Raw genomic sequence first — 14795 nt, forward strand, 5'->3', positions numbered from 1 at the left:
GAGTTGTTTTAGACCGTACAAATAGATAATCTGGTTGATGCAGTGATTCTCTGATGCAGTGACTCTCCTGGTCTCCCCCCCCAACATTTAATCTCTGATGAACTACCAGGTCTGTTCTTGCTCCCACCAGTCAATGCTTTAAAAGTGCTTTTCATTGCCACTGAGAGGCCTTGCTCTTAACTCTGGTGAATGCCCAGCAGCAAGACCCCTGAAAGTAATCCTGATTTTGAAACTATAGAAGAGGTAGGAATGTGAATGAGGTTGCTTTCCATACCTCTGTTGTATTGTATTGTTCAATTCAAAGCTCTGTATAGCACAGTTTGGATGGAACTGTCCTGTCTCCGCAGTTGGGAGTAGGAGCATCATAATAAATAAGCCATTTCTCCTAGCTGTCTTCACTCACTTTTTTCCTCTGTAGCTGTAATAATAGAATAGACATTGGACTCAAGTGGAGCATGTTAATAGTCTGCAGTGGAAATCCTGCCCAGAATAAGAAAATGAAGGCAGGGTCTCTTGTGCTGGTGATGTTATGCCTCAGGTATTAGTGCTTAAGCATCTGTAATAAAATAATTAGCAAAGATGCAAAATCTTCATAGTTATGAGTAAAATAAGTTCATGTTTAATTTCTGGGCTTTTATAGTTTGTTACAAAAGGTATCTTAGATTGTGAATTGACAGGTAAATGTTCTTATAGTATCGCAGAACTGGAAAGACCCCCAAAGGTAATTCTGTCCAACCCCATACCAGTACAGGAAATGCACTGCTACAGAATGCCAAATAGGTGGATATCTTGCTCCTGCTTAAAAACTTTTAACAGAGCTGAATCTGCCACCTTCTAAGGGTCTGTATTCAATTGTCTCACAGCTTGTACTGTGTAGATGTTCCTCCTAATGTGTAGTTGAAATCGCTTTTCGTGAAATTTGAACCTATTGGTTCGTGTCACACTCTTTGGAGATTCATTACTTAGGTTCAAGACACACTGCAGAAATAACCCAATTTGAGACTGGCTCAGTGCTAGGGAATCCTAGGAATTGTAGTTTATTATGGCACCAGAGCTCTCTGACAGAGAAGACTAAATCTTTCACAAAACTATAGTTCCCAGAATTCCCTAGCACTGAGGGGGGCAGTTAGAGCAGGATCAAACTGGATTATTTCTGCAGTGTGTTTTGGACCATAGCCTGATATACTCCAAATGTATTGGAACACAAATCCTATCATCCCCAGGCAACATGGCCATTGCCATGCCCTCTGTGAATGATGGGAGATGTATTCCAACACAATCTAAGGGTTGTATGAGGTTTTGCAGGGAGTGTTTCAGAATAAAAGAAAACAAAATGTGCCCTAGCAGCTCTGACCATGACAGGCAGCCATTCAGTCTTTCGAGATGGCAGTCATATCTCTTTGCAGAAGTTAGAAAGCTAAGGAGTTTATCATACAGGGAAAATCGGAAGTATAAAAGGGTCAGAACCTTCAGTTACTGAGCATATTAGACACAATTGCACAAATGGATTTCAGACAACGTTGTGCGCAAACTGCTTAGAATCTGACAAGAAAGTGACATGAACCAGGAAATAAGCATTTTTAGGAAAATATTGGAAATTCATTCCCATTTCATTCACAATTCTGCTTTTTATGCAATTGCTGTAGTGTGAAAGCTACTTGTGGTTTATTCATGGAATTTTCCCTGTTTTGTGTTTGTTGCCAGATTTCCCATGGTTCTTTGGGGCAAGTTTACTTCCAGTGCAGCGGAATAAGTAAAATAAGTACCCACCCTTCTTCATAGCCAGTGCTCTTAAAACAAACAGTTGATGCAAGGGCAGAGAGAAGTTTGAGTCCTGGCATGCTCCTCTCTGTCTCTCACTCTCTCTGTATGTGTCTTCTGCTTCAGCCACAGCGATCCCCAAAGTGTCCCCTTTAAGGACAGTTAATGAATTTATTTTCTTTTTGTCCATAATTGTCCAGCTCTCGCATCCATACATGGTAATGGGGAATACAATTGCTTGTATGACTCTGACTTTCGTGTTTTGTTTGTCTATCTTTGCTCTTTAGGACCTTTTCTAGTTCTTTCATAGCTGTCCTTCCCATTCTTAGTCTTCTTCTGACTTCTTGACTGCAGTCCCCATTTTGATCTATGTTTGATCCAAGGTATAGGAACTCTTTTACTATTTCTATGTCCTCATTATCTAGACTGAACTTGTTAAGATCCTCCATGTTCATTATTTTTGTTTTCTTTATGTTCAACAGTAAGCCTGACTTTCATGATCTATGCAGTCAAAGGCTTTGCTATCCTCTATAAAGCACACACTGATTTTCTTTTGGAATTCCTTGGTGTGCTCCCTTAGCCATCGTATGTTTACAATGTGGTCCCTAGTGCCTCTTTCTTTCCTGAACCTTGCTTGGACCTCTGGGATTCTCTCTCTATGTATGGTTGGAATCTATGTTGCAGAATTTTAAGCATGATTTTGCTTGTGTGGGAGATTAGTGCTATGGTCCTATAATTGCTGCAGTCTTTTGTGTCTTCTTTTTTTGTCAATGGTGATGTAAATTGGTCATTTCCAATCTGTTGGCCACCATTTTGTTTTCCATATCTTTTGACATACATTGGTTAAGATTGGAGTTGATTCCATCGGTGTGAGTTGTAGTAGTTCAACTGGAATGCCATCTGTTCCTGGTGATTTGTTTTCCCCCATTTTTCTTATTGTAGCTTTTACCTCACTTTTTAGAATTTGGGGTTCATCTTCATATGACTCTTCATTCCATGCATCCTTCATTTTTTAATGTCTTTTGTATAGCTTTTCTGTGTATTGCCTCCAGCATTTTTTAATTCCCTGCTGGTCTTGAATTATTCTTTTTGTATCATCATAGACATAGAGCATTCCAGTCCTTGGTTTGAATGTCCCTTTCATTTCCCAGATCTTGTGGAAAAGATCTCTCATTCTTCCTTTTTTGTTATTGTCTTCTGTTTCCTTGCACTGGTCATTGTAGTAAGCATCTTTGTCTTTTTGCACTAGTCTTTGTACTGTTGCATTCATGGTTCTGACTTTGTTCCTTTCTCCCTTTTGTTTTGCTTCTCTTCTTTCCTTTTCTGTTTGAAGCATTTTATCTGTTATCCCATTGTTTCTTCTCTTTCTTTTTGACTATTGTCTTGATGCTCTTTGTGATATACTCTGCATCTTTACATGCCATTCCAATACTTTGTGGCAGGCTAGGTATGCTCAGAAAGAACTGAAATATAATTCTTAAAATAAAGTAGAGCCAGTGTGGTGTAGTGATCTGAGTGTTAATCAAGGGCTCCAGGAGATCAGGGTTCAAACATTTGCTTGGCCATGGAAAACTGCTGGATGACCTTGAGCAAGTAACTCTTTCAGCCTCAGAGGAAGACAATGACAAACCCACTCAGAACAAACCTTGCAAAAATAAAAGTGTGATAGATTTGCCTTTAGGGTCATCATAAGTTTGAAAACAACCTGAAGGTATACAGGGCTCCCCCGGGTTACGAAATTAATTCGTTCCGCGGCGCCATTCGTAACCCGAAAAGCATTCGCAAGCCGAAGCCCCATAGGCGCTAATAGCGAAAGCCGCGATTTGGTGCGAAAAAGCGCCGAAAAGCACCAAAAAATTTTTCATAACCCGAAATAACCTTCGTAACCCGGAACAGTTTTTTTTAATGGATTTTTTTCGTAACCCGGAAATTTCGTAACGCGGCGCATTCGTATCCCGGGGTACCAGTGTACAACAATATATTCAGGTATCAGGAATGTTCATAGATGGGAGTGTGTGGTGTTGCTCATCTATGGTCAAAGTTTGACTGGCAAAGCATATAGGACACTATAGCACTATAGCACAGCATATAGGACACTACAGCACTATAGCACACTATAGCACACCCCAGCCTGTATACTCTGGGGTGATAGATATTGCAGTGCAGAAACGTCTGGAGAGTCACAGCTTGCCTACCCATGGTATAATGAGTGTGGCAGACCTGTATAAAGAAAACTGGTCTGTAGATAAACAACAGGAGGGGCATACACATCTAAATCAAGCAAAATTGATTGAACATGGGCTATATAGCAACAGAACAAGAAGGACAAGCGCATGGATAGAATGATCTGGGGACCCTAGGAAAGATAACATTCAGCTTTTAGAGTAAAGACTGGGGATTATAAGCAGATAAGCTCTGTGTTTTGGATCTTTGTCACTGATAAATCCTGTACTGTTGGCAATTGGATTTTACGAGAAGCTGATATTTTAAAATGCTTTTGCATAGCTACATAAGCCATCCCAGCTTGACGTGGTGTTCCTTGGTGCCCTGATTGTAATAACAGGATGAGAGGTGCAGCATTCCATTACACAGTGGACAAGAATGTTTCCACATTAATACCAAGCACTGGGACAATACATTCTTTGATCAATAATTGTGCTCCCTTCTTGTACTTTTGGCATCAAAAATGGTGCTTCATTAAAAATGTGTTTCATTAAAAACAAATGCCATTCTTTGCTATGTTTTTGTGCGTCTTCAAGTTGTTTCTTACTTATGGTGACCCTAATGTAAAGCTGTCATGAGATTTTCTTGGCAAGATTTGTTCAGAGAGGATTTTCCTTTGACCTCTTCGGAGGCTAAGAGAATATGACATGCCCAAGGTCACCCAGTGGATTTCCATGCCTGAGCAAGAATCCAGACCTTGGTTTCCAGAGTCATAGTCTGACACTCAAACCACTATATCACACCTGCATGTAATCTTCAAAAGTTGAAAACTCCAACATATGTTTGTTTTGTCTTGCATATACACATGCTTAGGTATTGCCTTGACAAATTTAATTTATTCAATTTAAACTACATGTAAAGTCTATTCTAAAACCATTATCAAAAATAAACACTAAACAGGAGCCAAGACTGGGAAAGCAAGGATGAGAATCAGGTAGCCCTACAGATATTGTTTTTCTTCAAGTCCCAGCAGCCTTAGTCTCCAGAGTTAATACAAGGGACACCACCAGATAGGGCTAAGAAAGAATCCTTCCTGAAACTCCGGGGAGCCACTGCCAGTCAGAGTTAACAATACTGGGCTAGGTGGACCAATAATTTAAACTGGTATAAGGCAGCTTCCTCTATTTCTTAGTGCCTGTGTTGCTTCTAATGTATTTGCCAACCTAGCTGTCTGGTTAGCCTAGTTGTTAAGAAAGAGGATTTTGTAAATTTCTTGACTGGGAATTCAAATACCTGGCTAATAGAAATCAGATAGGAGAAACATGGGCGGGGTACAGGCCGCCGCTTTGCGGCGGTCTGCCGCCGCCGCCAGTAGGTCCGCGGGGGAGCTGGAGCCTTCACACGGCCCGACTCCCGCACGGACCGAAAAAGAAGCTCCAAAATGGAGCTTCTTTTTCCGTCGCGTTTGCGACGTAGCGAGGCGCCAGGGGCGCGCTCGCTACGTCACAAGCGGCGCGACGCGTACGGACGCTCAGCGTCCGATACGCAAAGATGGCGCCGGCCATGTAGAAAGGCCGGCGCCATCTTGTACGGACAGAGTCCGTACTAGGCCCAGGGGCGTCTATAAGAGACGCCCCTTTTTTAAAATGGGACATCCGGAGGACGTCCCAAATGGCGGTGCAGAAAGCACCATTGTAGGCCAGCTATGGGCAGCATGTGGACCATGAACTGTATGCACTCCACTACTTCTACAAATGAACCTGGTGCTGCAAGGCTGTTAAAAACATGGCTTGCTGTCAGCAACAGCAATAACCTTTTCCTTTTTAATTTTGACACTGGGTCACTGAAGTTTGGTGATGTGGCATCTAAAATGGTTAAACAAGCAGATTTTCTATTTTAAAAAAATGTGTGTGGAAGGATGCACCTCGTTTTCAAATTGATTAACAACTGAAAGTCTCCTGGAAGCAGCAATCAGTTTCAAAATAAGAGGCATACCCACCTCCAACAGTTTTTTTAAAATTTTGATTTTATCAACACACACATATTGTTACATACATACGTACATTATTACATATATCACATACATTATACAATCATACACCAATACAAACATTTCACAGATGAAAACCAGGATGCATGTGGCCAAGCAACATCAGAGTGTGGTCAGGAGGAAGAACAGATAAATTAGGAAAATGTACAGAAGTTTGCTTTTGCCTGAGCCCACTGGGAAGGGCAAGATTCAAATCCCTCCTCTCCTCTCCCCTCTGCTGAATTAACTGAGTGCAAACTACTCCTGCTCTCTGAACTCAGTTTGCAACACTTGACGTAAGCAAAGGACAAAATGGGAAAATGGGAGGAGGACTGGGACATTTTAAAAGCTGCTGAAAAGGGGTGGTATGAGATTAATAGGGACTGTCCTTGCCAAATGAGGACTGAAGGGTATGGATGCAGGCTATCTACATATTCTGCTTTAAAGAGAAAATGCTTCTTTGCAGAGGTGTTTTTGCCAACACCACCGTGCTACCCAACATAGCCAGTGCTGTAGCAGTGGGCTGTGCGTGGCACTGGGTTGCAGGGTGGTAAAGCAGCACTTTATAATCTTAAATATACCTTCCATTGTTCTAGGCCTGTACTGTATCCAAACACATCCCTCAAGATATTTAACTGCAGCAATAGCATTGCTGGAAAACTAGCCATTAGTTTTGGCCACGTACATATTTTGGCCACTTACACATTGTTAAAAAAAAGAGGATGAAAGAGGGTACTGATTTGCCTATTTTATTTTATACATAAATGTGCATGGTTACAAAGAACTGTTGCAATTTAAGTAGAAATACAATACATCTTACTGTAAGGGGGACCTGTGCCTGGATGATCTGTGTCTCTACTCACTGAAGATTTTCAGGGTATTTTTTTTCTCTTTCCCATTATGATGATGGGCTTTGATTAGCTATAAAGCTTGATCACCTTATGTTAAGTTGACAAAATTGGAACTGAAGGCTCTGGCCTGTATAGTGCAGGAGCTGTATCTGCTGATTTGATGACAGCTGTAAACATTTACAAATCCTTTGCAATCGTCAGTTCTTGTTGATGGAATGAAATAGGCTGAGATCAGAGATATGAGTCCTGCAGTTTTCCAGATGCTGTTGGACAGAATTTCACTGCTTTTCCTACCATTGGCTATGTGGTCTAGGGTGGCTTGGGCTTGCAGTCCAATAACATCTGAAGAGCTGAATGATTCTCACCCATGATCTACAAACAGATGGGAAATATAAAAGAAGCTGTTCCAAGATCAATATTGCTGTACCAGTTCAAACTGGGTGTCTTAGAAAAGAAAAAGTGATTAACAAATCTTACTAATCTAAGTATACAAGATAAACCTGCCCCAGGTATTATTATACTTTTTGTACAAACAAGTTAACCACAAAGTAGAGATATTACCCATCTCAAAAGTGTGGTCTCATATAAGGGGCCTTACTTGGATGAGCCAATCATAATAGATTCTAGCATTCTAGCATTTATGTTTTGGCACAATTAACATGAACAAATGTGGTGTAGTGGTTTGAGTGTTGGACCATGACCTTGGAGACAAGGATTAAAATCCCTGCTCAGCCATGGAAACCAACATGGTGATCTTGGGCAAGTCACACTGTCTCGGCCTCAGAGGAAGACAAAAGCAAACCCTCTCTGAACAAATCTTGCCAAGAAAATCTCACAACAGATTTGGCTTAGTCTTGCCATAAATCAGAAATGACTTGAAGGCATACAAAAATAATGTTTAACATTATGTCATTATGATTGTTGGTAGTGAGGTTAAACATCCTTAAAAATCATTGTTCAGAAAACCACTGAGAGTTATCTCTAGAACATCATGTCTCTGAGACCTTTGAAAGATTAGATAAGTTTCCAGGTATGATTCCATGAGAATCTATCCCTGGTAAGGTTTTCAAAGTACATACAGTATCTTAGTGTGGTTGGCGATCTGTTTATTTGTCATCCTTGATCTTGCCTGTTAATTGTATACAAAATACACATTATAAATGTAAACTGAACTCTGAGTCCTTATGGACCTCAGGTCAGTGGCTAGTGGCTCAGACCTTTCCAAATAAGGAAAAGTGAGATAAAAATCTTTCTTTCCTTGGTCACTGGGTGAAAATACTGGATAGTCTTGTTGATAGGACATCTTTAACACAACTTTCGCTGCTTTCTTTTTTGCATGGTTCTCTGTTGCTACACAGGATTTGGGCTAGACAACATTTCAAATAGAGAGCACAGCTATCCTATGGACAGAAAGCTGTCATCTGTAAAGTAGGGCATTCGGCCAGGGCTTTGCTTCAAATGAGGGTTTTAGGAGTGCCAGAGCCTTATTTGTGGCCCCTGGGCAGGAAGCTGGCTTGTCTTCTTTCCCCTGGCAACTCAGCAGATTTCTTCAAGTTAAAATCCAGTTGAAATCTTGACCTTTCCTTCTATTATTTGAGGTACACACGCAATTGTTGGCATTTCGTCTAACACAGCCAGCAGTCATTATGTATTTCTGAATGACTTAAACAGCTGTTTGCTAGGGCACTCTGCCAGCACCAGCAGTGCTTTAGGGCTACTGTGGTGGAGGTGTATGTCCTATTCTCTCCTGTAACCTTTTGTCACCTTTTGATTAATCTTGATAACAAGAGGCAGTAGTCTGTAGCTAGTCACTTGGTAGTGCATAGCCATTTTGGAAAAACATGACCACCTTCTATTGTGCTAACGCTTAGAATCCTAGAATCATAGAGTTGGAAGAGGCCACAAGGGCCATTCAGTTCCAACCCCCTGCCATGTAGGAACACGCAATCAAAGTGCCCCCAATAGATGGCCATCTAGCCTCTATTTAAAAATCTCCAAAGAAGGAGACTCCACCACTCTCCAAGGGAGTGTGTGCCACTGTTGAACAGCTTATACCGTCAGGAAGTCCTTCCTAATGTTAAGCTAGAATATTTTTTCCTCTAGTTTGAGTCTATTGCTCCTAGTCCTAATCTCTGGAGCAGCAGAAAACAAGTTTGCTCCATCCTCATGCTGCTCCATCCTCAATAAATAGGGCTATTACATCACCTCTTAACCTTCTTTTCTCCAGGGCTAAACATCTCCCTAGGGTATGGTTTCTAGACCACCATTTTGCTCTCCCTCCTCTGGACCCACTCCAGCTTGTCAACATCCTCTTGAATGTGTTATTTCTATAGTGCACCAAAACTGCATCTAGTTCTGAAAGTCACCTATACAAGGCTGCATCTAGAATGCAGAAGTAACAAATTTTACACCATTTTAACTGTCATGCTCAATGCTGTAGAATTCTGTGATTTGTAGTTTTATATTTAGCCTTCTCTTTCAGAAAGCTCTGGTGCTACAACAAACTACAGATCCCATGATTCCATAGCATTGAGTCATGGCAGTTAAAGCCATGCCAAACTACCTTAATTCTGCAGTGTGGCAGCAGCCCATCAACTTTATCAAGCTGATGATGTCTTACTTGGGAACTCATAAATTCACTTATAATACCAGCTGAATTTGTTAAGTTTCAAAATTGATCCCATTTGAGAATGAGAAATAGGCCTGCCTCATTTAATCAATATATTTTTGGGGTTTCAATGCAAGAGGTGGGAGGGTCTCCAGATGTTTTAATCTCAATTTTCTTAATCCTTTATGCATTGACCATGCTGGTTGGGGCCTCTGGGTGTTCAGGTCCAAAACATTTGGAGGGCCAAAGTATTCCACCCCAGTAAAGAAATATCACACTGGCATTAAGCTGGAATCCCTTTGGGGGAAAAACACAGAAAACAGTTTTAACATAGTACTATATTCATGACAAATGCACAACCAGTAAAATGGCTCCCAAATTGGATAGGTTGGCATAGTATGATTATACAGCAGGGGGGGAAATACTTTGACAGTGGGACTTAGTTTTGTAGAGTGGGGAAGGGGATGGATGGAGTGAGACTGGTATTTGAAACAATTAGATGGTAGGTCACACAATCAAACTGGGATGCTGAGAATGTGAATTGTTTTGATCCATATGATCTATGCAGTGTGTGGGAAAATGGTTGATTACATCATGGTGTGCATAGTTTACAACATTATTCTTCTCCGTTATTGAAACCTATGACTTCATGCCGGATAAATGCAAATACAGTTCTGGGTGGAAGGTGTGTTCTGTAACTTCAACTAGAGGAGCCAAACTTTATTGTCTCTCATATTGACTTTGTTCCCATTCAGCTTAAAGCCCTGAGTAATGGGATGTGTGTGTGTATGTGTGACTTCATTTACATACACTTCCCATAACATACGAAATGCAGTCACTGTAGCCACAATACTCTCTTCCCTTGTGTGGTATTTTAACATCTTTGCCTGATGAAGGAGCCTGTGAAACTTTGAGAGGTAGCATGATATATTTTGTACCTTTTGGTTGGCCCACTAAAGGTATCACCATATGATAGATTTTGGGACTTTCTTTTCTTTTCTGTTTGTATTTCTGTTTGTTTTATGGGCAACACAAACATTTATGCACCTGAAATGTTTTTAAAATGATAATGTTTGCCTTTCCACACTTGGCCCACGACATGCAACTTTTCGGGGATCTGTTACACATGAATGAATGAATGAATGAGATTTATTTATATACCGCCATTCCTTTGATCACGTCGGTTTACAAGATAATAATGAAATACAATACAGCACAGAACAAAAATTACAGATAAAAAATTAAACCACGAAAATCCCCCATATTAAACCGTATAATAAAATCCATCATTAAAAATCCATCATTCATACCTAATTATTAAAACCAGTTAAAATCAATAAACAATCTAAACAACACGCAATACACAGGAGAAGATGACAGTCAGGACATGTGAGGGAAGGCTTGGCGGAATAAGTGAGTCTTGAGATTTTTCTTAAATGACTCCAGGGAGGGGTCCGAGTGGAGCTCATCAGGGAGAGAGTTCCAAGACTGCGGGGCCACCGCAGAGAAAGCCCTTTGCGCAGTCCCTACGTATCTCGTCTTAGGAACTCTCAAAAGTTTTTTCCCACCTGACCTGAGAGTGAGGGGCGGATTGTATGGGGAGAGGCGGTCCTCCAAGTACTCTGGGCCCTGAGTTGGACTGAGTTGCCAGCCAAGTTGGACATAGATGCAATCAAGGTACTTCCTGAGTACACCAATTTGGTTGGGCAAAATTAGCCCTATGTTGAAAACCATTATGAGGATACCAGGCCATTCCTGCATCATGTTATACCTCTACTGCCAGTGGGAGTTGATATTAACACCTTTTATTTGTAAATCCTTTTATTCTTCCAGAGTGAGGAGGAGTTATGAAAAGTATTCATTCTGGCCTAGACAAAAAAAAGAAGGCATTAACAACTGGGTCTTTTGATCCAACATTGCTTACCAGTGTTGTCAAAGTAAAAACAGTCGACATTGTGCCTATGGTGGTGGACTGTTCTTCATCTGTGTCTTTTTTCTTTCTTTCTCCAGGGGTTCTTATTTCATGCCAGCATGGCAGAACATGGCACACACCAGTCTCCTGCCTGGCATTCGGGGAACCCACCCACTCACAACCCCACTCTGTGCCCCCTGGAACATGTGGATTTGGGAATTAGTGAGCAGTCATCTCCACTGGAGCAACCACCACCATCCCCTGACCTGGGTGATGACGATGATGATGGTGACATGGAACCCCCAGCAGACCCAGACGTGCCCTACCCTGATTTAGCTTCTGTGGTTTTCTTCTGCTTGAGACAGACTACCAGGCCTCGGAGCTGGTGCATCAAGATGGTGTGCAATCCATATCCTTTCAAACCATGCATTCTCTTTTCTAGCCTTTCCCTCTCCTCTTTGTCTCCCCTCCCCAGTCCTTCTGCCCTTACAGAGCACCTGACAGGTAAGAGATTGTGTTTCATACATATCTGATGAATCACTCTGTACCTTGCTTGCATTTAAACAGTGTCTCAACTACAGTAATGTGTGATCAAAAGGTGCAGCATGTGGAAGGGAGAACTTCAGAGAGAGCTCCTGTTTGTTAAAATAATAATAATAAAAAGAGATGAGATGCAGGGAATAGAGACGGATGGGCATTTGAAAATGTATTTCCCTTCATCTTTCTCTTTACATTTCTGTGCAGCCAAAGGTATGAAAGATTTAGAGAATCTGTAGTAGTGCTGTTAACTTAGTTCCAGGAAAATTTCACTGTAGCATGTATGTATTATATTATAACAGAGAAGTATACTCTAAATCTAGAACATCCTTCCCCAAATGATACCCATAATGATGCTTTGGACTACAATTCTGATATTCCCAGCCAGCCAGTCTAATGGTCAGGGATGATGAGAATTGTGGCCCCCAGAAGTGAAAGGCAGCAGCTTAGGAGAATGCTGTTTTAGAGCAACAGGGAATTTCAGGTCACATACCTCCCACATACCTATTGTGAATGGAGTCCAGTTACAGCCAAGGTTGCTCTCTGATTAAAATGATGTTTATATAGAATATCTTGTATAGCCAAATGATTGGACTTCTCTAGTCCCTTAGAAATAGCCTAGCACACAACTTTATGCCTTCATATATTTGTCAAATTAATTCACTGCTTACCTCATTTCAGTTTATGTTCTCCATCTAAAATGCTTTCCCTGCTAAACATGACTTCATTATTACCTTTAAAGAAACTTGTGTAATGTAAAACTTTATAGACAGCTCCCTTTATCAAAGCTTTTTCTACTGAATTATAGAGAAATCTGAAGCAACAGCTAGTCTATTCACCCTTGATTATACCATGACTATAAGTATATAGCTTTTCAGCAAGTTGTAGGCTGAGCCTCCTCATGCTGTACCTTTGGATTTAAACACTGCTTGATGAATTTGTGGTCCATTTGTCATGTCCTGTAAATAGCTAAAATAGTAGAATTCCTTGGTTATGGAAATGGTGATGCATTCCAATGAGCAAAAACTATCAGCTAATTACAGCAATGACAACTGTCTGTCTCTCCCCTTAAAACTTCTATAGAATAGAAGCTCTTTTCAGTTATTTGTGTAAACATAGCTACTAGAAGGAAAGCTTCTTTCTTTCACGTGTTCTCTGTGCAATCATACTTAAGGGAAGCTCCACTTGCACCAGAACTTAGAAAAGTTACATTTTGGATTACATTGCTCAGAATCCTCCTACAAGCATGGCATGGAGATTTGGGGAGTTGTAGTCCAAAAAGTAAATGTCTACCCAGTAATTTTTGTGGGTTTTTTGGGCTATGTGGCCATGTTCTAGAAGAGTTTATTACTGATGTTTCGCCAGCATCTGTAGCTGACATCTTCAGAGAAAGCCTTTGACTTCTACCCTGTAACTTCTGGTGAGGGGTGAAGGGACACCCCAAGTACTGAATTACAAGAAACAAACTAGAGTATCTCGGATAGAAAGCCAAAGCCACTATCGGGGATGCAGAAGAAGCAAGTGAAATTTGTAGAGCTATTATTTGTATTGTATTTGTATTTCTTTTTTCTTCTGTTCAGAGCAGGGTGATTTTATCCTTCCATAACTTTGTAGGTTAGACTGAAGCTATCCAGTAGATTCATGGCAAGGTATAAATTTGAACCTGGGATTTCCTGAACTACCCAATGTTCTTTACCTTGTTCCATGTTGGCTTTCAGTTCCAGCACCTCTGTTTCTCTTGTCCTTTCAGTGTGCTTCAGTAGGCATCCATTCCCTTGCACTGACATTTGTAGCAAAGGAAAGAGTAATGTACGCATAAAATGTAAACAAAATATCTGTAATCTGCCACTGTGGATTTAATTGATCATTTCAACATTGTATGTGTTCTTACAAATAAATAACACCTTTCCCCAAAATTTTTCCCACTGCACAGGATAGGGACTAAGCTATGTTTGGTTTTTGACCCACTGTTATTGCCTAGAATGAGATGAAGGTAGATTAGCCAGCATTACTATAGTTTTCTCAGTCTTAGATTCATATTGAGTAGTACAAGCCGAAAGGATGGAATTGCAGATACTGCACAAATATTTATTAGCAGATGTCTGCTTATTTTGGGGCATTTAAAAACAATTCTGGATCTCCAAATCTGTGAGCATTGTGCTTAGCAAAACCCATCTCTGGGCCAATTCTGTTTGTGAAAGATAAAAATTTAGATTAGAAATGAAAGAGAACTGAGAGAATGAAAGGCATATGCAAGACATTTCTTCACAGTTTTATTGAAATCTAGAGAGATAAAGAAGCTGAGGTAGTAAACAGCAGCCATATGTTTCTCTTGCAAAGGGGGCCTCGGTTTGGCAGGCAATGAGAGTTACTGCATCGCCCTTCTGAGAATCTTCATCTTCTTGTCACTTTATCTATTATGCTTCCACTTGATGACACTGGCTTATTGTTATGAGATCACAGAAGGTCATTTTATGCAAGGTTCCTCTGATGTCACAGCAGCCTTAGGTATTTCAATGCAGCCCCAAGCAAGGATAGGCAATTGTTTGTGGGGTGAGGGTGACCCTGTTGGAAATTTTGCAAGACTAAATTCTGTTTTTGCATTACCTATTAAATATATGTGAGAGGCCCTAAGACAGTGGTAGAAGTCATGATTTATATGTAGAAGATTCCAGATGCAATGCCTTGTGTCTCCACTTAAAGGGATCATATGTCAGAAGATGTGAGTTTTCCCCTCTCAGGCTATGAAAAACAACTGCCAATCAATATAGAAAGCCAATGCTGTAAGTCAGCGCCTGTACTCCTGAACTGCATCTTCTAACGCATAGGTGAAAATTCTGCAGTCTTCCAGATGCAATTCCAAGTGTTTCTAGGTAACATGGCCAGTGGTGATGAATGCTGGGAGTTGTAGTCCAGCAACAGTTCCCAAAGCTT

The 14795-nt window shown here is 40.8% G+C and overlaps 1 protein-coding gene across 2 annotated transcripts in view; it reads left to right on the forward strand.

The window, feature by feature from the left end:
- CACNA1I (calcium voltage-gated channel subunit alpha1 I) overlaps positions 1 to 14795 on the forward strand; it is a 412300-nt gene that overhangs the window by 20147 nt on the left and 377358 nt on the right. For both annotated transcript variants that reach the window (XM_042468134.1, XM_042468135.1), the window contains exon 2: positions 11423 to 11733. In XM_042468134.1, the coding sequence (XP_042324068.1) occupies positions 11444 to 11733 (290 nt within the window). In that variant the 5' untranslated portion in view covers positions 11423 to 11443. The remainder of the gene's footprint in view (positions 1 to 11422; positions 11734 to 14795) is intronic.

Source organism: Sceloporus undulatus, chromosome 5, assembly GCF_019175285.1.
Source record: "Sceloporus undulatus isolate JIND9_A2432 ecotype Alabama chromosome 5, SceUnd_v1.1, whole genome shotgun sequence".
Lineage (NCBI taxonomy): Eukaryota > Metazoa > Chordata > Lepidosauria > Squamata > Phrynosomatidae > Sceloporus > Sceloporus undulatus.